Source organism: Cetorhinus maximus, chromosome X (assembly GCF_964194155.1).
Source record: "Cetorhinus maximus chromosome X, sCetMax3.hap1.1, whole genome shotgun sequence".
In the NCBI taxonomy this organism is placed as follows: domain Eukaryota; kingdom Metazoa; phylum Chordata; class Chondrichthyes; order Lamniformes; family Cetorhinidae; genus Cetorhinus; species Cetorhinus maximus.
The window spans coordinates 4,034,863-4,061,421 of record NC_135917.1 but is presented as its reverse complement, the minus strand read 5'-3'; the positions used below and the strand labels follow the sequence as shown (position 1 = coordinate 4,061,421).

Sequence of the window (26,559 nt, the reverse complement as noted above, 5' to 3'; positions counted from 1 at the left end):
GTAGAGCTGGATAGAGGGCCAGTGATAGGTGGAGATAACCAAAAGATGTCATAGACAAAAGGACAAAGAGGTGTTGAAGGTGGTGATAATATCAAGGAATGTGTTAAGGGTAGAGAGCAGGACAAGCAAGGTACAGATAGCCCTAGTGGGGGCAGGGTGAAGGAATCGAAATAGGCTAAAAGGTAGAGATAAAACAATGGATGGAAATACATTTTAAAATAATGGAAATAGGTGGGAAAAGAAAAATCTATATAAATTATTGGAAAAAAGGGGGATCGGAAAGGGGGTGGGGATGGAGAAGAGAGTTCATGATCTAAAATTGTTGAACTCAATATTCAGTCCGGAAGGCTGTAAAGTGCCTAGTCGGAAGATGAGGTGCTGTTCCTCCAGTTTGCGTTGAGCTTCACTGGAGCAATGCAGCAAGCCAAGGACAGACATGTGGGCATGAGAGCGGGGTGAAGTGTTGAAATGGCAAGCGACAGGGAGGTCTGGGTCATGCTTGCGGACAGACCGAAGGTGTAAAGTCAAAGTGGGTAACTGTAATGCATGATTGCTTCGTGGCCCTGTGCATATGGGAACCACAAGCTGTGCAGTGGAATCAATGTTCAACATGTCCAATTGATGAAAAGCAGTAATCAACAAAGCCAGTAGAATGTGAACAATGCAGTTTAAAACAGTGAATACCAGTCAGAGGACGTCATGGTCATACTGTATATTGCTCTGGGAAGACTACATCTTGAGTAGTGTATTTGGTTCTGATCATGAGACATGAGAAACATTCAGGCAGTGCAGAAAAAAAAGTCCTAATGTGGATCCCTAATGTTGGAGATCTGAATGTTTAGGGAAGACTAGAGAAACCTGGAATTTTCAGCCCTGAAAAGAGGCATCTGAAAGGTGATCTTATAGAAATATTTATGACACTAAATGGCACAGAATTGGTAGATCTGGGAAATTGCTTTAAATTAAATTGTGAGAGTCGGACAAAGTTACTCAAGTTCAAATTAATAACAGCCAAATTTTAGACTGACATAAGTGAGTCTTTCTTCAAAAAAAGTGATCAATATGTGGAATGGACTCTCAGATAGAGTCATGAAGGCAAAACTCCTGGAATCCTGGTCACTGTTTAAAAATAAGGGGTCGCCCATTTAAAACCAAGATTAGGTGAAATTTTTTCTCTCAGAGGGTTGTGAGTCTTTGGAACTCTCTTCCTGAAAAGCAGTGGAAGCAGAGTCTTTGAATATTTTTTAAGGCAGAGGTGGATAGATTCTTGGTAAGCAAGGGGGTGATAGGTTATCGGGGGTAGGTGGGATGCAGATTTCAGGTTACTATCACATCAGCCATGATCTTATTAGATGGCAGAGAAAGCTCGAGGGGCCAAATAGCCTACTCCTGCTCCTTATTCGTATGTTCATATAATCACTTAAGAACCAACTGGGTATTGCAGTGGAGGGAACTTGATGGTCATTCTGGCTGGATGGTGGAGCTAAAATGGGCTGAATAACCTTCTATATCCATAATTATCTGTGATCTTGTAATGGAAAATGTCATATCAAAACATGCTGCAATGTGATGTCACCGGATTTTGTGGTAGGGAAGGAGTAACAAGCAAAGAATTGGGATTTGTTAACCCTGGATCAGATTTGAACTACACAGTGTGGACACAGTAGCCTCGTGGTTATGGTACTGGACTTACAGCTAACCGTCCCACCATGGCAAGTTGTGAAATTGAATTCATTAATTTGTGGCCTGACACCAGAAAATGTCCATGAATGACTCCAGTCCCACACTACATGGTTGACTCCTAATGGCCTCTGGGCAACAAGGATGGACTAGAAATCCCACCTTGCCAGTGCCACCCACATTCCAAGTCAAAAGAAAGTTTTATTTGTCATGTAAATTGAGATACACTTGAATGTTATCATTTTTTCTCAGTAAGAGATGTTGTTTACTGGGAAGTCATGTAGTTTTCTTCAATTGTGACACAGAGGGTGATTGTGTACAGAGGTCACATTACAAGGATTCAAACCACCATTCTTATTCCCATGTTATTTTCCCTGTTTTTCTATTTTAAGATTGCCCCGTCAAAATTTGACTCCACGCTCCGAGTGGGGACGCGTTCACAGAAAATTGCTGGTGCTCACCCATGATTTCCTTCACTGTGCTCCCTGCCAATGCTGCTCCCCATTGGAGCATTGGAATTAGCCAGTGATTGTTTTATAGGAACATAGGATTTAGGGGCAGGAGTAGGCCATCCAGTCCTTCAAGCTTGTTCCGTCATTCAATAAGATCATGGCTGATCTGGTTGTGGTCTCAACTCCGCTTTGTCATCTGCCCCACCATAATCTTTGACTCCCTTGTCTATCAAAAATCTATCTAACTCAGCCTTGAATGTATTCAATGACCCAGCCTCCACTGCTTTCTGTGGAAGAGAATTCCACAGACTAATGACCCTCTGAGAGAAAAAAATTCTCCTTGTCTCCATCTTAAAAGGGAGACATTTTATTCTTAAACCCTAGTTCTAGTCTCTCCCACAAGTCCTCCTGATATCCACCCTATCAAGTCCCCTCAGGATATGTTTCAATAAGTTCACCTCTCATTCTTCTAAACTCCAATGGATATAGGCCCAACTTGTTCAACTTTTCTTCATAAAATAAGGCCTTAATCCCAGGAATGAGTCACGTGAACCTTCTCTGAACTGCTTCTAATGCAATTATATCCTTTTTCAAATAAGGGGACCAAAACTGTACACAGTATATACTCCAGATGTGGTCTCACCAAGGCCCTGTACAGCTGCAGTAAAACTTGCCTACTTTTATATTCCATTCCCCTTGCAATAAATGACAACATTCCATTTGCCTTCCTAATCACTTGCTGTACCTGCACACTAACTTTTTGTGATTCATGTACCAGGACACCCAGATCCCTCTGTACCACCGAGTTCTGCAATCTCTCTCTATTTAAATAGTATACTGCTTTTCCATTCTTCCCGCTAAAACTGGACAAGTTCACATTTTCCCACATTATACTCCATCTGCCATTTTTTTCCCACTCACTTAATCTATCTATGTCCCCGGTGATGGTGATTGTTTTAAGTTCCTCCCTCCTGTTCACATCTTGATTTTCAAGTCTCTTTGGGAAGTTTTCTAAGTCTTCTACAGTGAAGACAGACACAAAATACCTGCTCAACGCCTCTGCTGTTTCCTTGTTTTCCATTATTAATTCTCCAGACTCACCTTCTAGAGGACCAACACTTGCTTTAGTTACTCTTTTCCTCTTCAAATGCTTGTAGAAACTCTTACTATATGTTTTTATATTTCTAGCTAGCTTTCTCTCAGACTCTACTTTCTCCCTCCTTTTTTTCAGTCATTCTTTGCTGGTTCTCAAAATTTGACTAATCTTCTGACCTACCGCTAATCTTCGCCGATTTATACAGTGTTTCTTTCAATTTGACGCTATCCTTAACTTCCTTATTTAGTCACAGATAATGCTTCTTAAAAAGTATTTCTTTCTCACTGGGATAAATCTTTGCTGAGAGTTATTAAATATCTCCTTAAAAGTCTGTCACTGCATCGCTACTGTACTACCTTTCTTGGTGTTCTGAAGATTCAGTTATTAAACATGCTGCAGAGGTGTAAGGCACACAGACCAAGATGGTCCCAGGTTTGATTCTCAGTCTGTGTTAATTTAGCTGATCTCAGTAGTGGTGGCAGGAGGACTTGTTAGAAGTGGCCTCACTCAGCATGCTAGGACAGAGAGAAGAAATATCAGCATGCATGCCAACCATCAGCTTTTCAAGATGACAGCATTTCAAATGGGACAGCTCGCCAGCATTTCATAAGAAAACACGATGTTTTCCCTCTAGGGTTAGAGGTTTTCAACCAGTCAGATCATTTGGAGGACAGGACTGGTGGCAGACAGACCCAATCAGATCATGCATTATTTCAAATCTCTGTTCAAATAATGGGCAGAGAAACATCCTATGAATGTGTTAAGCACACATTATCATTAATTGACTTCTAGCCTTATCTTTTTAAGGTTTTAAAAAGAGAAAATATTTGAAATGTACAGCAAAGTTAAAAAGGTTAATGTTTGGATGCGACCTTTCATTTGAACTTCTTCCTAAATTTTGTTTCAATTATCCTTTTAAAGTTGCTTAAAAATAAACCTCATCATTAACCAGTGACCCACTGGAAAGTGTGCTTGTACAGCAGATAAGGACAAAACTGCTGACCATCGTCAAATAGCTTGCCAACACTCATTGTCCAGACTCATACATGCAGAATGCCCACTTGGACAAAGTACCAGAGGGCTATCAGCATCCAGGGAACTGTTGCCTAGCATGGTGTAAGAAATATGGGTTTTTATATATTTTTCCTTGTACAATGAATTTTAGGTACTGTATTTTATAAATGTTTGTGTGGGCTTTTGGTAAACATGGAGTTAACTGCTGGTATGTGAAGATCTGTTTGCATTAATTAGGTTAGGCATATATAAAGGATGTCACGCAATGATTAGGAATAGCATGTAGGAAACTAGACATTTAAAGAGACAAAGGGTAAGAAGTTAGAACAATTCAGGATGATTAAGTGGAAATTAGAACAGTTTAAAATGATTGAGTCTGTCTGTGGAATGCACAGTTTACCAATAAAAGACAGGAAAAGGATGATTCAAAATGACTAGGTTGTTTGCGTATTTTTGATTGTATTGCTAAACTCTGATTGTAATTGTTACCAAAGGTGTTACTAAAGAATAATTTAGACTCCAAGATCCTCTTTATTTGTTACACTGACACTACTGTTTGCCAACTTTTTGTCTTGTCAAGAACCTGAATAAAGGGTCAAGTAATTTGCAGAACTTTCAAATGAGTTCATGCATTCAGGAGAAGAGAGGGGAAAGTTGAATGAAGCGAAACTTTCAAAGGGTTGGAAAACATGTGCTAGTCTTTTGTGCAGATTTCAAACAACAAGTTCATTAGTTAAAAGTGGCTAAACAGTCTCGCATTCTTTTCACAGCCTTTAATCTTCCTGATCTACTGCTCACTTTGTATCAGCCAGTGTTAGATGATTAAAGCACAAGTCATACTAGATTCAAAGCAATAAATTCCTTTAGCAGAAGAAGCACTAACTCCCAACCAACCAATTTTTAAAAAAAGACTCTTGAGGAATGCCTGGAATCATATATAAATCTGGGTTATGTATGGGTTAATGGAGTTCTGAAAGAACATTTCAACCAGCAACTCTCTGTACTTCAAAAAAGTTGAACGTTTACATATTAAAATATTAAAGCGTGTCTGTGACACAGTAATAAAATTACTTAGCCTTCTCCCTAACAAATTACACATAAAGATGGGTTGTTCTACATCAGCCAGTGGAAGAAAGCAGTATAGAACCATAGAACCATAGAACACTACAGCACAGAAAACAGGCCATTCAGCCCTTCTAGTCTGTGCCGAAATATTATTCCGCTAGTCCCATTGACCTGCACCTAGTCCATAACCCTCCAGACCTCTCCCATCCATGTATCTATCTAATTTATTCTTAAAACTTAAGAGTGAGCCCGCATTTACCACATCAGATGGTAGCTCGTTCCACACTCTCACCACTCTCTGAGTGAAGAAGTTCCCCCTAATGTTCCCCCTAAACCTTTCCCCTTTCACCCTAAAGCCATGTCCTCTCGTGTTTATTTCTCCTAATCTAAGTGGAAAGAGCCTACTCGCATTTACTCTGTCTATACCCCTCATAATTTTGTAAACTTCTATCATATCTCCCCTCATTCTTCTACGCTCCAAGGAATAAAGTCCTAACCTGTTTAATCTTTCCCTGTAACTCAACTCCTTAAGACCCGGCAACATCCTAGTAAATCTTCTCTGCACTCTCTCAATCTTACTGATATCCTTCCTGTAGTTAGGCGACCAGAACTGCACACAATACTCCAAAGTTGGCCTCACCAATGTCTTATACAACCTCACCATAACATCCCAACTCCTATACTCAATACTTTGATTTATAAAGGCCAGTATGCCAAAAGCTTTCTTTACAACCTTGTCTACCTGTGACACCACTTTCAGGGAATTATGTATCTGAACTCCCAGATCCCTTTGTTCCTCCGCACTCCTCAATGCCCTACCATTTATCAGGCAGTTTCAGGCAGAAAAAGTATATACTCCCACATAATCTGGTTGGTGCATAGGTAACTTAATCGGGGTGGAGGTGGGAAGCTGGTGGAGTTCCCACATGTCACTCTCCCTGCCGATTAAATACCCTCCACCACTAAACTCATAACAGTGGAGGGCACAAGATTCCACCCGTGGTTACCATTGTAACGTTGAAATATGGCAGTGAATTTGCACACACCAGACCAGATTATTATTTTAGTGATGTTGATCAAAGGATAAATGTTGGCCAGGACACCAGGAGAACTCTCTTGCTCTTCTTCAGATAATATCATATTTGTATTCATCTCCTGACTCAGAGGCAGGAGTTACACCCGATGTAATGTTCTTTTAAATACCTTTATAGAACAAATGTTAAGCAACTGAGCAATCCCATCTCTTGATCTTTGAGCAGAATGGATGCAGTTACTGAAACCAGTGGAAAGAAGACTTTTGTCTAGTATTGTGTGAGTTTTTTTTCTTTACTTTCCCCACCCAAAATCATCCTCTTCTCGCCTGAATATCCTAACTCATGTTTGGGTGTGGTTCCAGAGACTGCAGCAGCCATCCAGTAGCTAACCGAGGTGCCATGCTTCATTTGCAAACTTATATAGTGTCAGTGAATGACAGGAAGTGGCAGAGAGATGGGATTATCACCGTCAAACCCAATCGTGACCTTCCCTACATTCATATATAAGTACTTTTCAGCAGGAGTCACTGGATAGTGGTCAGGAGCAAGAACTCTACATGATTTTCCTCTCCCTAGCTCAGGGATGCTGAGACAAATTTTGCACCCTCTTCACTGTCCAGATCAGCTCAACACAGATGAGGGGTTAACCCTGGAATCTTCCTAATTTACATAGCTTGATATCAAGTTCTTTTTGGTAGGATGTAAAACCCTTTTTCTCTTCATATTCTGGGCCACACACTAACTGCAGCTGAGAGGGTCAGTACTCCCGAGCCTCTGTCATTTTCACTATGAGCTACATGAGGAGGTGCATAACTCTGGGATCTTCATCTATACCTTGGTTTAGGATTACTTATCCGTAAATACACCAAAGTACAAAAACATATTCACTTGCACTTCTTCTGATTTCTTACTTAATCCTGATGTACTCCTGTAATCTAAAATTTTTCTTCTCCAAGACTCCCAATCTCGGGAGTTTGGCCCTTGTCTTAACCTAAACTGGTCTGGTAGTTTTAGGATAAAAGAGGAGACTTGCATGTGGAGGTAGGAGAAATATCGGAGGTATTAAACGAGTACTTTGCATCTGTCTTTTCAAAGGAAGAAGATGCTACCCAGGCCGAGGTGAGAGAGGAGGTAACTGGTACACTCAAGGAATTTACAATTGAGAAGGAGGAGGTATTAGAAAGGCTATCTTTACTTAAAATTGATGAGGTACCAGGACTGGATGAGATGCATCTAAGGTTACTGAGGGAGGTGAGAGTGGAAATTTCAGAGGCACTGGTGATAATCTTCCAGTCTTCCTTAGACACAGGGGTAGTGTCAGAGGACTGGAGAATTGCGAATGTTACACCCTTGTTCAAAAAGGGGTGCAAGGATAAAGCCGGCAACTACAGACCAGTCAGTTTGACTTCAGCGGTAGAGAAACTTCTGGAAAGTATAGTTCGGGACAAAATCAATAGCTACTTAGACAGGTGCAGGATAATTAAGGAAAGCCGCATGGACTCATTAAGGGAAAATCATGTTTAACTAACTTGCTGGAGTTTTTTGAGGAGGTAACAGAGAAGGTTGATAAGGGCAATGCTGTTGATGTGGTGCATATGGATTTTCAAAAGGCATTTGATACAGTGCCACACAATAGACTTGTGAGCAAAATTCTAGCTCATGGAATAAAAGGGAAAGTAGGCACTTGGATAAGAAATTGGCTGAGCGACAGGAAACAGAGAGTAGTGATAAATGGTTGTTTTTCAGATTGGAGGAAGGTCTGTAGTGGAGTTCCCCAGGGGTCAGTGTTGGGACCCTTGCTCTTCTTGATTAATGACCTAGACTGTGGTGTGCAGGGCATGATTTCAAAATTTGCAGATGATACTAAGATTGGAAGCATCATCAACTGTGATGGGGATAGTCTTGAACTTCAAAAGGACACAGACATATTACTGGATTGGGCAGACAAATGGCAGATGAAGTTTAATGCAGAGAACTGTGAGGTGATTCATTTTGGCAAGAAGAATGTGAAGAGTCAGTATAAAGTAAAGGGAGAGACTCCAAAGGAGGTGCAGGAACAGAGGGACCTCAAGTGTATTTGTATATAAGTAATTGAAGATGGCAGGGCATGTTGAGAAAGCAGTTAAAGCATATGGTATCTTAGGTTTTATTAATAGGGGCATTGAGTACAAGAATAAGGAGGTCATGTTAAACTTGTATAAGACACTAGTTAGGCCTCATCTGGAGTACTGCGTCTAGTTCTGGATGCCATACTTGAGAAAGGATGTGAAGGCATTGGAGAGAGGGATGATGTGGGTATGGAAATCAGGCAGAAGGACTGTGATATAATTAAATAAATTAGCATAGAAAGGGAGGAGGTTCTAAGTGGTCTGGCAGGCTTAAAAGTAGATACATCTCCAGGCCCGGATGAAATGTATCCCAGGCTGTTGAGTGAGGCAAGGGAGGAGATAGCAGGGGTGCTGGCAATAATTTTCAATACCTCTCTGGCCACAGGAGAGGTGCCAGAGGACTGGAGGGCAGCCAATGTGATACCATTATTCAAGTAGGGAGGAAGGGATAAACCAGGGAACCACAGGCCAGTCAGTCTAACCTCAGTGGTGGGGAAACTATTGGAAGCAATTCTGAGGGACAGAATTAATCTACACTTGGAGAGGCAGGAATTAATCAAGGACAGTCAGCATGGTTTTGTTAAGGGGAGGTCATGTCTGACCAATTTGATTGAATTTTTCGAAGAGGTGACTGGGTGTGTAGATGAGGGCAATGCATTTGATGTAGTCTAGTTGGACTTCAGCAAGTCTTTTGATAAGGTCCCACATGGGAGACTGATAACCAAGGTAAGAGCCCATGGGATCCAAGGCAATTTGGCAAATTGGATCTGGAATTGGCTGAGTGGCAGGAAGCAGAGGGTGATGGTCGAGGGGTGTTCTTGTGACTGGATGCCTGTGTCCAGTGGGGTTCCACAGGGATCGGTGTTGGGTCCCTTGCTGTTTGTGGTATATATAAACAATTTAGACTTGAATGTAGGAGGGTTGATCAGTAAGTACGCGGATGACACGAAAATTGGTGGGGCGGTAAACAGTGAGAAGGGTAGCCTTAGATTACAGGAGGATATAGACGGGCTGGTCAGATGGGCTGATCAGTGGCAAATAGAATTTAATCCGGATAAGTGTGAGGTGATGCGCTTGGGCAGGACAAACAAGGCACGGGAATACATGATGAATGGTAGGACCCTGGGAAGTACCGAGGATCAGAGGGACCTTGGTGTGCATGTCCAAGGTAGTGGGACGGGTAGATAAGGTGGTTAAGAAGGCATATGGGATACTTGCCTTTATCAACTGAGGCATAGAATATAAGAGCAAGGAGGTTATGGTGGAACTGTTTATAACACTGGTTAGGCCACAGCTGGAGTATTGCGTGTAGTTCTGGAATCCGCATTATAGGAAGGATGTGATTGCACTAGAGAAAGTGCAGAGGAGATTTACCAGGCTGTTGCCTGGGCTGAAGAGTTTTAGTTATGAGGAGAGATTGGATAGACTGGGGTTATTTTCCCTGGAGCAAAGGAGGTTGAAAGGGGACATGATTGAGGTGTATAAAATTATGAGGGGCATAGATAGGGCAGACAGGAAGGAACTTTTCCCCTTGGTGGAGGGATCAATAACCAGGGGGCATAGATTTAAAGTAAGGTGCAGGAGGTTTAGAGGGGATGTGAGGAAGAATTTTTTCACCCAGAAGGTGGTGGGAATCTGGAACTCACTGCCTGAAAGGGTGGTAGAGGCAGAAACCCTCATAACATTTAAGAAGTATTTGGATGTGCACTTGCGATGCCATGGCATACAAGGCTATGGGCCTAGTGCTGGAAAATGGGATTAGAATAGTTAGGTACTTGTTTGACCAGCACAGACTCGATGGGCCGAAGGGCCTTTTTCTGTGCTGTAGACCTCTATGACTCTAGGACTCTATGAGAGTATAGAGGAGATTCACAAGAATGATTCCAGGTATAAAGAACTGTAGCTATGAGGATAGATTGGAGAGGTTGGATTTGTTTACCTTGAAGAAAATAAGGTTGCAAGGAGACTTGATGGAGGTATTCAAGATCCTGAGGGATATGGACAGGGTAAATAGTGAGAAACTGTTCCCACTCAAGAGTACATCAAGAACTAGAGGGCACAGATTCAAAATAATGGATAAAAGGAGTAGAGGTGATGGAGTCTGGAACAAACTTCCAGAAAGGGTGGTGGAGGCAAGATCGATCGAGGTATTCAAGGGAGTTGGATTGCTATCTGAAAATAAAGAATGTGCAAGGTTACGGGATAAGACAGAGGAGTGGGATTAGGTAGAATGCTCTTTCAGCAAGCCAGTGCAGACTCGATGGTTTGAATGGCCTCCCTCTGCACTGTAAAGATTCTGTGATTCTGTGAATGTCTTTCTCTTCAGTTTTTTTCCCCTCACTGGCTATTGGGATGTGTTTGGCCTTCACTCTGTTTCTTCCGATGTAAAGATGGTTAAATTGGGAACTCAGCAACACAAAAGCAGGTGTGAACTTGAGTCTCACAATTTGGCACTAAGCATCAGTGCCTGTAAAGATGAACAAATCAGCATTTTACACATTCCAAGTACTTGAATTCTGCCAGGACTGAGTGTTCTTTGCAGCTTTTAAAATAAACACACCTATCACACAGCATGGTGAAACAGATTTCTGTGTGTACTAACCCAGTGTGTACTTATCCTGTGTATGCTCACCCTGTGTGTGCTAACCTTTTTTTGCACTCACCGTGTACATACTAATCCTGCGCATACTGGTCCTGTGTGCACTAACCTAACCAATTTTCAAAAATCACAACACAGAATCAAACAGGGTCTTCCTTGTTACAGTCAGGTATACGTAAAACTACTGTCGGAAGTCATGGACAATGAAACCGGGAGAACCAGGAATGGTCCTGCTAAAACTGCAAATTGCTGCTAGCCATTGCTCCCCCTCCATCGATAATGCACACTGCTCCCTCCCTCCCGATCATCCCCTCACAAATGCTACCCTCCTTGTCGCCACCGTCCTGATCCCTTCTCTCCTGGAGGCCCCTCTCTCTTCGTCCTCAGAAGAGGACAATGGGATTAGTTTTGTATTGCTCTACCAAACAGCCACACACAATGGGCCAAATGGCCTCTTTCTGTGCGATAAACATCAATAGTTCTATAAAATAAAGAGAGAGAGAAACATGCAGACAGAGAAAGTGAGACAGAATCAAAGAGAGAGAGGGGAAACAGACATAGAAAAAGAGAATAAGAGTCAGAGACAGTAGGACAAACAAAGAAAGAGGGAGCATACACAAGAACACAAAACTGCAATTACTGAACATTATTAACCACCATGAGTGTATAGGCAAATATTGGTCACTTGGATGACAGAAGTTGTGCAGCATATAGTGAAAGGCGATTGACAGTATGCAATCTGGATGAAATTACATCTCTTAAAGGCAAGCTCAAAATGACCATGCCTGGAGACAAGTATTCAGTACCTATGTATTTATCCAGCAGCTCTCAACAGGTTAAATTTGTTGTAGTTTTCCTCACTGATGTCACAAAGTAGGCTGGCTTTACATTAATTTGATGGTTTCGACTTACGTAAAAGTGGCTTCTATATAAGATTCGATCTCTTCGTCTCTGAAGTTTGTGCAAGGAAGAAGGAAGAAGAAAGAAAAAGATGTGGAGCAATTTGCTGTTGCTCTTGACTTTCATCATTTGTGCTGCTCCTATGGTTGCCAGCTGTAAGTTCAATACGCTTAAATAGAATTATAATTTTTAACATTTAACAGTACAAAATGTAATGTCTTCTGCAATAAATTATATTACTATTTGTACCACTAATTGTCTGACATTGGGCAATTCTAAAACTCCTGTTTTCCACTAGGGAAACAGAACAGTTACACATTCCTGGAGTGAAAGCTGTTTTCTGGTTTAATCTCTAATTACAATACGGATTTTTTCCTAGGACTAGAAAGGGAAATTTTGTTAAAACAAGAAGTACTTTATGCACAAATATTGTTTTTTTTCCACAGCCAGGATTGGAATATAGATATTTTTTATATCCAAGGTGATTTAAGGATGCTTTTAGGATTTAATGGATTGCTGATATTATTAAGAATGTTTTTTTTTAAATTCAGGATATTCCTCTCTCCTGTTATATAATTGTCATTCGACTTGCAGCATGTTTTGGCAGGTGTTATGCAAAGGAGCATTTTTAACAGCTCTGTACTGTATTTAAACTGTTAGTTTCACAGCTCCAATTGCTGCAGTCAGTTGAATTGCTCCAGTGTAAATTAGCTACAAATCAGATGACACTTACATCAACTTTAATTGCTTAAATATAGCTTTCTGGGAGTTTCGACTTGTGGTCCCAAGGTATAGAGTTAATTAGTTAAATCTCTTCTGTAGCCATTAACTAAAAGTGACTTTCATCCTCCAAGGCTCCAGGCTCTGATACAAAATTTTGTTGTCACAATTTAGTAGAAATTTGTTTGCTAGTATTTTAAACTTCCAAAGGATAAGACTAGCAGGGCAAAAAGAAAGTTAATTATGTGCTTGTTCAAACTTAAAATAGCAGTCAGTGACTAAGAAAAAGAAAAACTTACATTTATATCATGCCTTTCATGCCCTCAGGACATCCCAAAGTACTTTACAGCCAACACAGTTTTGAAGTGTAGTCACTCTTGGAATATAGGAAATGTAAAGAGATCACAGTAAATCTAACCTTTTACATGTCGGAAGTTTGTGCTTTTGTTTCTGTGTTCAGTTAAACTGTTGAAAGTTTATGATTTTCCTTTTCTCCGGTACAGATTGCTTTTTGGTAGCAGTAGAAAACAAGTGCTATGTTCAACTGGATGTAGCAAAATTGTTACTTTGTCAAAAAGGTACTAGCTGACTAATTTAGCCCTTCATGTCTGGTGCAACCATCAAGGTGAAAAGATTTCTCTGAAATAAAATTTCTTAGAAAAAGGTATCAGTCATAAAGCGTCAAACGGACTGAGTTATAGTAAATTAAAAATGAGAAAGCAAATGGATTATTCACACTGAGTAAAAAGCCTGATGTTGAAATACAACAGTTTGGTACATATTTGCGTTCTTAATCATATGACTTCTCTGTCTTGGAGACGTAGTTCTGTGGAGTAATGTAGAATAATGCAACCCCAATGCGGTGCACCAAGGGGTGAGGCTGCAGGTTTGTTTTCTCTTGGGTTAGGTGGTAACAGAAAATCATTTTCTCTGTTCCTTATTTGTAGTGAAGCCTTAAACACTTGTACCAAGGACCTTTTGAATATTTTCACTAAATACCGAACAGAGGAAATCTTCCTGATGCCATTGCGTTACTGCTCTGCTGTGGGTGGTGTTAAATCAAGATCATTTACATGTCCACAGGGAGTGTGAAAGTCACTCGAAGTTCATTTAGTACAATTTCTAGCTGCCATTTATACAACAGCGTTGTTAAAGGCAACCCCAGCATCTGCGTATGTATGCGTCTCTCTTTTTCTTGTCCTCTCTTCCTCTTCTTTTTTCTCTTTTTCTTCCCTCCCTCCCCATTTTTAACTTCCTACCACCCTGCTTGATCCTCCGTTTTTCTTGATTCTTCTCTTCTTTTTACTCCTTTCTTTCCCTTACTCCATTCCCCCCTCTCCCTTTTCTCGCAACCTTTTTTACTCCCCCTCCCCCTCCCTTTTTCACCACACCACCCCACCCTACTTTAATCCCTTACCTCTTTTACACTCTCCTTTCCCCTCTCTTTCCCTTTTTTTCCCCCTCTCCTGCTCTTTCTCCCTCCAAAGGCTTTGATGGTCCATCTGTTTTCGTCCTTAGGCTCCTCCCAATTTTCTTCCCTCTTCTGAAGGTACCGGCCTCTTGCTGGGTTAGTTTCAAGAGGCAGCATCTGCTACCCAACCTAAATGTCAATTGTTACATGTGAAAGTATTTGACAGAGAATTTCAGTGGAGAGTAGAGGCGGGGTGAGGATTAGGTGAGGAAGAGAAATCAGTTAGGTTCAATCTCCCCTCTGCTGATGCCCACAAACATTGCTGGGTGAGGGGAGACTACCTCCAGGGTCACTGAAGCTTCTTGTAGCTTGCCTACTGCCACTTTGGGTGAAATCAGATCACTCAACACTGAACAGGGATCAAATCTGAGTCCTAATTTTATGAATCTCAGTACCTCTCTGAGCTGTGCATCTAAGTCATTGGAGGAGCCACTTTAGTTCCACTTATCTCCATAAACATCAACCTTTTTGCAGGTATAAGAGTTAAAGAGTCTGGACTTCATAAGTTTACCGTACTAATTATCTTGTAAGTTTGGAATGCTACTGCTGTCCTTAATAGTTAAAAAAATAGGAATTAATTGCCGAGGAAGAGGGAAGTGATAATTGGATACAGTGTCAGAAACTACCATTAGCACATTAGAAAGGTGTACAAATTATCAAACTACCATCAGCACATATTAATAAAGTGCAGAAAGTCTTTAGAAATTTCTCGAAGAATATAGTGAGAAAGTCCATATTTAGTAAACTGCCTGTAATCTCCCTTATTTTGGAGACCCTTTAAAACCTGTATTTAATGAGACAGTAAACAATATCAAATTCACATTCAGCTGGTGTGTGACCAGTTAAACCTAAACATCTCTCTCATTCCTTCCTGAAATTGTCCCATTGCTAACGGTCAGTTTTAAAGCTTTATGAGTTCAACATTTTTGACACAGGTGACCAATGTCTCTCAGTTTGATCAACTAGCTGCAGACTTAGAGACTTCCAGCCTACCTGTGAAAATGGGTCGGAGATTTAAAGCTATGACTAAGTAAAAATTAAATTAAATCCAGAGCGGCAATATCTCTAACACAATGTCCTGCCGAAAAATTATCCCTCAATCAACAACTCTAAAAATAATTATCTGGTCATTTATATCTGGTTGTTTGTGGGAGCTTGCTTGTGCAAATATCCTAGTTACAGCAATGACTACACTTCAAAACCATCTCCTTGGCTGTGAAGCACTTTGGAACATCCTGAGGTCATGAAAAACACTATATAAATGTTCTTTTCCTTCTTTCTTTCTCATTATGGAAATATATTGGCTGTTCCTTCACTGTCACTGGGTTAAAATCCTGGCACTCCCTCCCTAACAGCACTGTGGGTGTACCTACACCACATGGACTGCAGCGGTTCAAGAAGGCAGCTCATCACCACCTTCTCAAGGGCAATTAGGGATGGGCAATAAACGCTGGCTTGAGCCAGAGACACCCACATCCCATGAACAAATAAATAAAAGAAAAATGAGAATGTACAGCATCATCAGTCATAGTCGCCTATATTTCCACACAGCCAGATTTCCTTCCTTCCTTCTTCAGAGGTCCAACATGTTTGATTGCCTCAAAATGGAAGCATCGTGTACCCTGCCTGGGTCACAGGAATTGATATGAGTTAGTTCCAGCTTTGGTTGCATGCCGTTTACACTTTGCTGCAATAGTAGAAAGAATATGCATTTATATAGCAACTTTCACATCCTTAGGGTGTCCCAAAGTGCTTCACAGCCAATGATTCACTTTTGAAGTGCTGTTATGCAGGTAAATGCAGCAATTTGTAGTTCACAAAAGACATATAAGTTTTTTTTGAGTGGTGCTTAAGGAAGGAATAAGGGGCACAGTGCCCGAAATCTTATATACCAGGATCTTAGGTTAACTGGAAGACTGCATCGACAAAAATGCAGCACTGCACTCAAATATCAAACTAGCTTCAAGCTGGAGTGGGACTTGAAACCACAACCCTCTAACTTGGAGGGGAGAGTACTAACAAGGGGGCTAAGCTAGCACAAGCAGTAGACCTGCTGCCAGGGTAGGTCCTAGTGCAAATCATATACTTTGTGTACTTCTTCTCCATTTCCTATCACCACACAAAAAAACTGGCATAAGCCAGTGCACCTATGGAATGCAAAAGAAAACTCCTCCACTTACATACCGATGTAAAATCTTCCTCTTTGTTAAACTACTTGTCACTCGGTCTTACCCACTGTTAAACATTTTTTGACAGCGCAAGAGTGCAGAATTGTGCACAAGTTCTCCTTCATTGGCCCAGAGCAAGGCTTTAACAACCATAAAAATGCTTATTTCTAAATGTGCTAGGTCATACTGGCTGGTGATCTTGTTTGGCAGATGAGGCGCATGTTATATATGCCTAACCAAGCCAGCTTGTCACTATGGATACAGGCCTTTCATGTATGTGCAATGTCTTTAAAAGCATGCAATGCAGAGGAGGGGGGGGAGGTGGGGGGGAAGCTCTTGGCACCCCGAGAAGAAGCTTAAAAGGGTAAAAAACACAATCTGAAAAGCAGGCAGTTTTGCAAATGGTCTTTTGGCTGCAAATTGCAGTCTTGCATATGGTTTACTTTAAAACTTTTCTATTGTAATGTCAGCCATTCTGCAGTGATTTGAAGTCTGACCACTCTGGCCGAGGCACCTAACGAGCCACCTCTGGTGCCTAGAATCATCAGATATGTGTTAAACACAGACATGTTGGGCGGATTCGTCCCGGATTTGCATTAAGTGCGGTAGTGGGTGGGTAAAACGATGTTTTAACCGAAGGCCGCAATGGCGGCTTTTCACGCTGTTTCTTCCCAAACCCGCCACATTAATTATGCGTTCCTGGGATACACGGCATTTTGATGGCAGGCCGGCTCCAATTCGCCTGCCACGCTGTCACCTCGCCACTTCATCACGCCAGGTACCACACTTATAGTACAGCCGCGCTCAGTGCTTTCAGCCCAGAACTGCAGCAAAGAAGACATGGACCCGAAAGGCAAGACTGCAGCCCTCGAGTGCCTTTTGGATGCCGTGGAGGCCCGCTGTTTACCTTTACCCCTGCTCCAGCCGCAGGAGGGGCAGCTACATTACCACTCCAGCTTGGTAGGTGATGGCAGTGGTGATCAATGCCAATGCTGCACAGAAGAGGTTGGCCATCCAATGCAGATAGAGGATGAATGATTTCATCCGTGCAGCCAGGGTATGGCAACCATCTCATCATCTCATCACTCTAAATTCACACACTCAAGCCCATCACGCATTCACTGGCATCTCACTCACTGCCAGCTCAAGGGACATCACTACCCATTCTCACACACACACCTTCACATGTCCATCTGGCCTCATCTCTTCTGGAGACTGCCTCCCCATCTCTCACCATCTTGAGGCCACTTGCACAGATCAACATGTTCCCCCACACTCACCCTGGGATACCCTCCTTCCCCAGTACAGCTCTTGTCCTGCAGCCTCTCCCCTTGCCTAAGGTAACTTCTCCCCCTTCCCCAAGCAAGACCTCGCCCTGCAGCTGTTGAAAAGCCACCCACATATAGCTAATCTGGTAGGTAGAGACCTACCCGTTAGCTCCCCTAAAAGTGATGTGGAGCTGCCTGTGAAGCCTGGCACTGATGACTGCAAGTGCTGACCGAAGCAAGGTAGGCAAACAAACCTTGAAGTCCCGAGCAAAGTGCAGCTCACCAAGTGAACACCTTATATATGCTGTTGTGAAACACGTCGGCGTGTTTTCCTGCCGATGTGGGCAGACGATCCAGCAGAGAGTGGGGTGAGTCCAGTGGGCTGGCCTTATAATGATATGCTGATGCATCACAATGAGATTCCTGATGTCCGATAGTGGGGAATGTGACCCGCCATCGCGGGAGGAGCGGACAATCGCAAACTGGTTTCACGACATCGTGAAACCGACCTTTGGCCTTCTCGCCATATTGTCCACTCACGCCCGGTGCTAGCAGGCGCGGAAATTCCCAGCCGTCGGGAGGGAACTTCCACCAGGTTCTCCCACTTGTCCCGCCATGATGTTGGTGGAAGAGCTGCGAAGACCTCGGAGAAACGGCATTAATGGCATTGATGTCGTTTTCCTGGCATTTCTATGGCTCACAGAAGTTCACCGCCAGAATCTGTGGGTGTTTTCTTACTCAATTTCCTCCACATGACAATTTCTAATAGTTCATTATACTTACTGACCAGAATGTTTGGCCCCAAGGTATCACTGGAACATCCTTAATTTGGAGTGATTTTGGTAGCATTTCATTTTGTAGTTGTTATAGGAGACCTGGAGAATACAAATGTCAGAAGGTCCAATTTAATATGTAGGTTGTGTTCTATGTATTCAACCCCAGCATGGAAAATAATGATGTATAGGGCAAAGAACAACCTTGAAACCAACCTGACTTTGCAGCTTTTGTGGACAATAATCTAACAGCTTTCCTAGGAACCTGTATCCTGGCACTATAGAGCATGACTAAATGTGAAGTATAATTGCATAAGTATCTAAAAAAAAAGGTACAAACTTGCTTGGTATTTGGTTTGAGGCCCTCATTAACCTCTCTTTAACAGTCAGGGATTAGGATCCTCAGCTGACCGTCACATGCACGAGATTGAAGATTTTGGCAGGCATGTGATGTGGATGTTCTCAGTAGGGATCTCACTGCATCACAATGCGTGGAGATGAAATCTATCACATGCCTCAAACCAAACAGCCTGATGCTTCTTCAGGCAAAAAACCTAAACACATAAACTATGGGAACTAACATCCTTAAAGCTGAGAAAGAATTAAAATAATCAAAAGAAAATCCTTTGCTAATGCAGAACAATTTCAAATTAAAATTATCCATGGGTCACTTCATCAAAAAAAGTAATATTTGGATTCTGTGTGCTATTATGGGGGTGGGTGAATTTCAGAAAGATTTTCCTTGCCTCTGGTCTGAGCTTGTTGTAAACTAATTGATAGAGAATGTTTGCTATCATTAGTCAATAATTCCATTATTGTTGGATCATATGACTACCAGGATGGTCGAAGGCAAACAAAATGGACCCTGGTCTTTTTCTTCTCAGTTAAATTGTAAAGTTGAGCAGTGCAGAATACTGTGGCTTTAATGCCTTTTTATGGTTTGGTCTTTTGACAGGGTCTCCTAATGACGGACGCAGAAGGAACAAAGCGAACTCTTCTCCGAGACGGTTAACTGGCTACAGGTCCTGGAATTCTGACCTTTATCCCATATGGAAGGCTGGGGACTCCAGGTGGCATGACTGTTGGAAAGGTGAGGATGTGAGACTGGAGTACATTGCATCTTCGAATTATACCGATTTGCAAAACTTAGTAGATACTGGAATACTCGGGTTAAGTTGGCCTGAACACATCAGAATTTCATGAATTATTCCCTTACAGGACCTAGAGGAACCCAGTGTAATTCTCTGCCCAACAGAGTTCCTTTAGTCCTATATCAAACCAAGCCTTATCAAAATGCTAGAAAAGCCATTATGTAAGATATGCTATCTCAGTCCACTTCATTTCTCCTTTTATACTCCCCTTTGCATTTTTCCATCCACAACACCCCAACCCACTGAATGTATTTTTCTTGCCCAATGATTGGTTGTTCCAACCCTCAATCCCTCCATCCTTACTCATTTGAATTTCCTTCCCTATCACTGTCACTCCTCCCCATCTCTGTAGCCTTCTTCAGCCCTACAACCCTCCAAGAACTCTGCATTCCTGCAACTCTACCCTCTTGTGCATACCCCGCTTCCTTCATCCCTTAAATGATGGCTGTGCCATCAGATGTTTAGGCCCTTAAGCTCTGGAATTCCCTCTCTAACCCTCCCTGCCTCTTTACGTCTCCTCTTGCCTCCTTAAAACCTACCTTTTTGATCAAATTTTTGGTCATCTCTCCTAACATCTCCTTATGTGGCTTGGTGGCAAGGTTGGTTTGATAATGTTACTGTGAAGTGCCTTGGGACATTTTACTATGTTAAAGGTACTATATAAATGCAAGTGGTTAATATCTCAGGCTCTTCACACTAATAGATCTTGATGTCCTGATTTAGAGTTAAATATCAATGAGGTAACAGCACCTAAAAACAGCCCTTTCCAGACTTACTAGTGTACAAATTTCAAAAGCGACAAACCAGTGAATAAGAAACACAAAAACAAATAGGAATTAGGTACCTGGGTTGCCAGGGATTTAGGAATTCGCATGTAGGCCACAGTTAGTGCCCCACATTCTCTATTTGTAATGTAATGTTACATTGATAATACTACCTACTGGTGCAGTAGCTTTGGAATCCTCAGACCATGCACCATTTTTAATATACAATAGATCCCTAGAAGATTTATTATACATTTTTAATACTACTGTCAAGTTTCTATATTGATGTAGACGTTCCAAAACTTATCCTGCAGCTGTAACATCTTCCCTTATCTGTGTTCTTACGTATCAGAGGAATGGATTCAGGGATCTGTGCAAAGAAAGGTCTACTGTTGTTTTTAATAAAGAACTGATGGGGAATTAAGTTCATTTGTATGTATGCAAACAATTCCAAGATCAGTCTGAAGTATTCTAACAACTAGGTGTTGAACTTAACCCATGCACAATCCCGAATATTAGTTCTGAAGCAGACAAATATGGACACTGATATTTAGTTAATTTCTTGAGCACTTGCTGAAACTGCCTTGAACTCATGGATTAACGGTATCACGGGCCAGAATTTTGCATCCTGCAGGTGGGCGTGCGCCCAACCCAAACAGGTGTGAAATCGTGCAAGATGACGTCGGGCGAGCGTCCCGATGTCATCGCTCACTCACGCGATACTTCGCTAAGCGAGTGTGTGCAAAAGTCAGAAGAGTGCCCACCAACAATTAAGCGGGCAATTGAGCCCATTAACAGAACCAATTGTCAGCAGTTTTTCGCAGCCTGTCCAACCTTACGGTTGGCGGATGGGCCAATCGGCCAGGCGGGCTTTACATTTTTGATGAAACCTCATCCAAGGGCAGGATGAAATCTCCGTTAGGATTTAAAATAAAAAGAAATATCTGGGGACTGTTTTTTTAATGAGGTATGCTTTCAGGTACTTGATTGTGCTGCATGGACATTTTTTACAGCATTTTTGGGCTTTCTTTTATTATTTGGAGGTCTGCAGCTGCCTGAGGCATCACTGGAAGCACTCACCAGCACCCACAGTGAGGTCAGTGCTCGCCCTCTTCCCACCCCCAACAGCAGTGCTGAGCCTTTCCCTGGGTGTGTTTCGTGCTGGCTGGCTGTTAATTGGCCAGCCAAGGTAAGATCGCAGTTGGGGGCCGATCGCAGGCAGAAGTGCATTTTGCGTCTGCTTCTGGGCCCGCCAATCGTGCGCACCCGATGAGGGAAAAATTCAGGCCATGAAGATTAAGATCCTAATAGGATACTACTCATTCTGTTTGCATTAAGTCTGGATAACAGCTACTTCTTGGTCTAGGGATAGGTAACTTACAGGCTCTTACAAGACATCTTACAGGCTCACCTTTTAATAATCTAAATGTTTAAGTGCTGCACACTCATTTTTTTTCTCATTCACAGGAGGACCAATTTCACTTGAAGTTAACAATGATGCCCCCACCTTAACTGGTGCTAAAGCCACATTCTACATTAACTTGAAATTCCCTCAGAATCAGACCATCCAGTCTGATGGAGAGATCGTTTGGGCTGAAAACTGTACTTTGAATGGTAAGGATGAAAAGGGTAGTAATCTTTCACCTAGGAGCTGATGGTGACCAGCAGCATTTCGAACATTGACAGGATTTGGAATGGCTTAGCTATTCAGAATGATATGAGGACTTAAATTATGAGGACAGGTTGCATAGGCTAGGCTTGTGTTCCCTTGAGTATGGAAAATGAAGGGATAAGACCCAAAGTGCAGAAAATCCCCAAGTTTAAAAATAGTCAGAGACCACAAAGTAAACAACAATATGGTGATTAGTTGCCAGCAATCTTTGGTTGCAGATTGTAGATGGGCAGCAAGACTTAGGTGCAAAGTCACTAGAATGATACGAAAGCTAAAAGGGTTACATTATGAGGAGAGGTTGCATAGTTAAGGCTTGTATTCCCAAGTTATAGTTAAGGCTTGCATAGAAGATTGAAGTGTGATCTAATTGAGGTGTTTAGCATGATTTAAGCATTTGATAAGGTAGATAGACAGAAACTATTTGTTCTGGTGGGGGAATCCAGAACAAGGGAGGATAAACTTAAAGTTAGATCTAGGCTGGTCAGGGGTGATGTCCAGAAGCACTTCTCCACAGAAAGGGTGGTGGAAATCTGGAAACTCCCTGTAAAAGCTGGTTGAGGCTGGTGGGGGGATCAATTGAGAATGTTAAAACTAAGATTTATAGATTTTTATTAGGCAAGGTTATTAAATGGAATCATGACAAGTAAATGTAGTTAAAATACAGATCAGCCATGATCTAATGGAATGACGGAGTAGGCTCAAGGGGCTGAATGTCACATTCCTGTTCCGATGTTCCTATTTGCTTTAAATTTTATTGCTCCAAGTTTCAACTTTGGATACTTCAGCACATTCTAAATCTCTCCAGGAACAGGAACAAGAACACACAATTCAGCTGTAAAACTGTTCCATTTGAGGGTGCAAAGTCTATCTTTTAAATTAGTTATCTGAAGCTCATACTTAAAAGTTCAGATTGCCTTTTCTGTGCGTTAATGTTTTTTCAAGGTTTTATTCACCAATTAAATGGGGAGTGAGTTACTAGCAGAAGAGTTACATGGACATCCATGACATTTAGCTCCCAATCTGTTATCTAGTTGCTGGCCACATAAAGGTTAAGTGTTTTATTTCCATGAGAGAAAGCTATCTGTCAAAATATATCTCTAAGACACCAAGGACTAAACTCCCAAATTCAAGGATTTCATGCCAATTATGGTGTGGATACAATTCTTATCAACTCAGCTCAGGCAGCTGGGATTTTCTGCTTCAGTGTTCCTGCTGCACATCAGGAATGCATATCAGGAAATTCCATCTCCTTCCCAGCTTATGATTTTCAGGCTGTTAAAACAAATGGTTGGAAAAGCATGGGCTGGAAATTTCCTGCTATGCATTCCCTGTGTGCTTCAGGAGTGCTGATGTGGAAAATCCCATTCATTGTATGAAGATATCATTTTTAACACTATCTTATGTGTGAGGTATATGAACTTGTCTGTTTGTATCCTATAGGTACACAAGTAACTGCTGGTGACTCAGTGTATCCCAATGATACATGGCAGAACAGTGATGAGGTGTTTCCTGATGGAAGACTCTTTCCAAGGATTGCTAAGAAAAAAGGATCCAAATTTATCTTTGTGTGGCAAACACTGGGTATATGAATGATTTAACTTGGCTTTTTAAGAAGGAATTATCCCAGCTCCATTTCTGTAATATAACAGGACAGCAAGGAAGGTTGGGCATTTGAGATGAAGTCTGCACGTGTAGTGCAGTGAAGCTGAGGCTAGATTATGGATTACAGGATTTTTAATTAATCACTAGGCTGATCACTGTTTGGTAACATAAACGTTTTTTGATAAAGGAAGTTTGTTGGAACTTTCATTGGTAAGGTAGGAAGAATGAACTGCTCAAGATCTTTGAAATTGATGGTTGGGTAAATCATGTGTGGCATGTCATAAGGAATTGGTATACTAGTGTTTTTTTGACTTGTCTTCCAGGGAAGTTCCAGCAGGTCGTGGATGGGCCTTCCTCTCTGGTGGCTATTGACACAGCAGATATTCCATTAGGTTCTTATACCATGGAAGTAACTGTGTATCATTATCGTGGACATCAGAAATTCATTCCAATTGGAAAAGCTTATTCGCAGTTTACAATCATAGGTAAGAGGCTGGATCAGATACTGAAATTATTTGACAAAGTATGTGGTTTATTTGTATTTGAAAGTTAACTGTTGGAAATTCAATAGGCATCCATTTTCAGCCATAGAAGCCCCTGGAAGTTTGTACAGACATACAGTGGGAAGTATTCAAAGGATTATTTGGTGCAAGACAAAACCAGTACATGCTCCTAAAAGGCAATGGCTCTACTTGTGTAGTTGACCAACCATGGTCAACAAATGAGATAGGAGATAAGGAAAAGGGGAAATCTAGTAGACTAAACCAAGAATCCACACCACCTAAACGGACAAGGGCAGCAGGTGCATGGGAACAAGTTATCACAAGTCATCTTCCAAATTTCACACCACCTAACATGGAAATATATTGCCATTCCTTCATCGTTGCTGGTCAACATCCTACAACTCCCTACCTAATAGCATTTTAGTATGCCTTCATTTGGAATGGAGGGGTTTAAAAAGAAGGCCCATCACCACCTTCTTGAGAACAACTAGGGATTGGCAATAAATGCTGGCCTTTCCAATAAAGCCCAACCCCACCCCCCCACCCCGGAATGAATTTAAAAAAAAGAGTAGGATAGCTACAAAAACAAGAAGGATACAGAGAAAGTAATGTGGGGCGAAATTAATATGGGCAAAAAAAATTGCAAGGGATATCAAAGCTAACAGCAAAAGTTTTTATAAATATGTTAAGAGAAATAATGATAAAGGAAATTATGGGCCCTTTAAAAATAGATGCAGGCAAGATGATAATAGACAATAAGGAAATGGCAAGTTTGTTAAATGAGTACTTTTTCTTTAGTGTGCAATCAGATACAAAGGACAAAATACCAGCAGTACAAGGGATCCCCTAAAAAATAAGTCACGGGAAAAAACTTAGTAGATTTAATAATATAAATTTTAAAAAGGGAATGGAAAAAAATCATAGGATAGATAAATTTCCAAGACCAAATGGCTTCCACCCCATAAATTAAAAGAAATTGGTGAGAAAATTGCAGTTGCGTTAGTCATAGTTTTCCATAGTGCTCTTGATTCAGGAATTGTGCTTTTAGAATTGGAAAATTGCAAATGTCACTCTCTTACTTAAGAAAGAGGGAGGGAAAAACCAAGTAACTACAGACCTGTCAGTTGTAGGGAAGTTACTGGAATTTATCACTGGAATCCATCATTAGAGACAGAGTGACTGAGCATTTGGACAAGTATAAACTGATCAAAGAGAGTCACCATGGATTTGTGAACAATATGTCATGCCTGACTAACCTAGATGAACTTTTTGAGGAGGTCAGTAGTATGGTGGGTAGGTGAGTGTCTGAGTGTTTTTTATATTGACATCTAGAAGGCATTTGGTAAGGTTCTGCACAAGCGATTAGCAAAAATAAATGTGCACAGAATTGCTAGTAACTGTGTGAAACAGGTGAAACAATTGGTTGCAAGGTAGGAGACAGAGAGTAGGAGGCACAAAGGGACATGGTGGGATGTGACAAGTAATGTTCACCAAGGATCTGTACTGGTGTCTCAAGTTTTCACCATACATATTAATGACTTATAGATTCAACAGAATAATACCAGGCCTTAAAGGCAGGTTAAATTATGAGGACAGACCTTGAGTTTAAAAGGTTTAGGGGTGATCTAATTGAGGTCATTAAAATTACAAAGGAATTCAACAGGGCAGACACAAAGAAACTATTTCCTCTGGTGGAGAAATCAAGAATGAGAGGGTATAATTTTATAATTAGAGCCAAGCTATTCAGGAGTGAAATCAGGAAGCACTTTTTCACACACAAAAACAAAAATTGCTGGAAAAACTCCGGAGGTCTGACAGCATCTGTGGAGAGGAAGACAGAGTTAACGTTTCGAGTCCGTATGACTCTCCATCAGAACTTTTTCACACAAAGGTCAACTGAAGCCTGGCCTTGTGTGCAAGGTTTTTGATACTGTGTGCTCAGAATAAACAAAAGAGCGCTTATACTGCTGATAAACTCACTGGAAATAAAAATGATATGAGATACCTCCTATTCTCCTGCTGCCTGAATGACAATTAATATTCTGGCCAACCAGTTGATTCAAACTAGGAAGTTAGGAAAGAAAATTAGAAGCAAGAGCAAACACAGCATTAGAATATAATAATTTACTTAAACTCAAAGTCCTTGTTTCAGAACAATAAAAACATCTCCAGTCTGGTTCCTATCCTATCTGTGGTGTCACACTTGGACCAATGTTTGTGACACAAGGTAATTTTTATTTGAGTTTGGCTATTTGTGGAGTATTCAACTCTGTCCCATGGCCTGATGTGCTAAGCTGCATTAGGAGCAGGCAGTTCTGAAACATATATATGCCCAAGATCCCACTTTGACCTTTAAACTGTTTCCTTTAGGAAATGCTAGGCAGACAGTCCTGGTAGATTTATAAGTTGAACACAATGCAAACCAGTTATAAGATGACTGTTATACAAGCTAGAAGCCTGTAGGATTCTGCCTCCTTTCATTTAATTTATGCCAACCACTTTGCTAATACTCCCTCCCC

The 26,559-nt window shown here is 41.4% G+C and overlaps 1 protein-coding gene across 2 annotated transcripts in view; it reads left to right on the top strand.

Annotated features, from left to right (window-relative positions):
• The first annotated feature begins 11,947 nt into the window (after positions 1-11,947).
• Positions 11,948-26,559, top strand: part of pmela (premelanosome protein a) — a 28,466-nt gene continuing 13,854 nt past the window's right edge. For both annotated transcript variants that reach the window (XM_078534508.1, XM_078534507.1), the window contains exons 1-5: positions 11,948-12,103; positions 19,304-19,438; positions 21,731-21,877; positions 23,376-23,516; positions 23,861-24,022. In XM_078534508.1, coding sequence (XP_078390634.1) covers positions 12,040-12,103; positions 19,304-19,438; positions 21,731-21,877; positions 23,376-23,516; positions 23,861-24,022 — 649 coding nt within the window. In that variant the 5' untranslated portion in view covers positions 11,948-12,039. The remainder of the gene's footprint in view (positions 12,104-19,303; positions 19,439-21,730; positions 21,878-23,375; positions 23,517-23,860; positions 24,023-26,559) is intronic.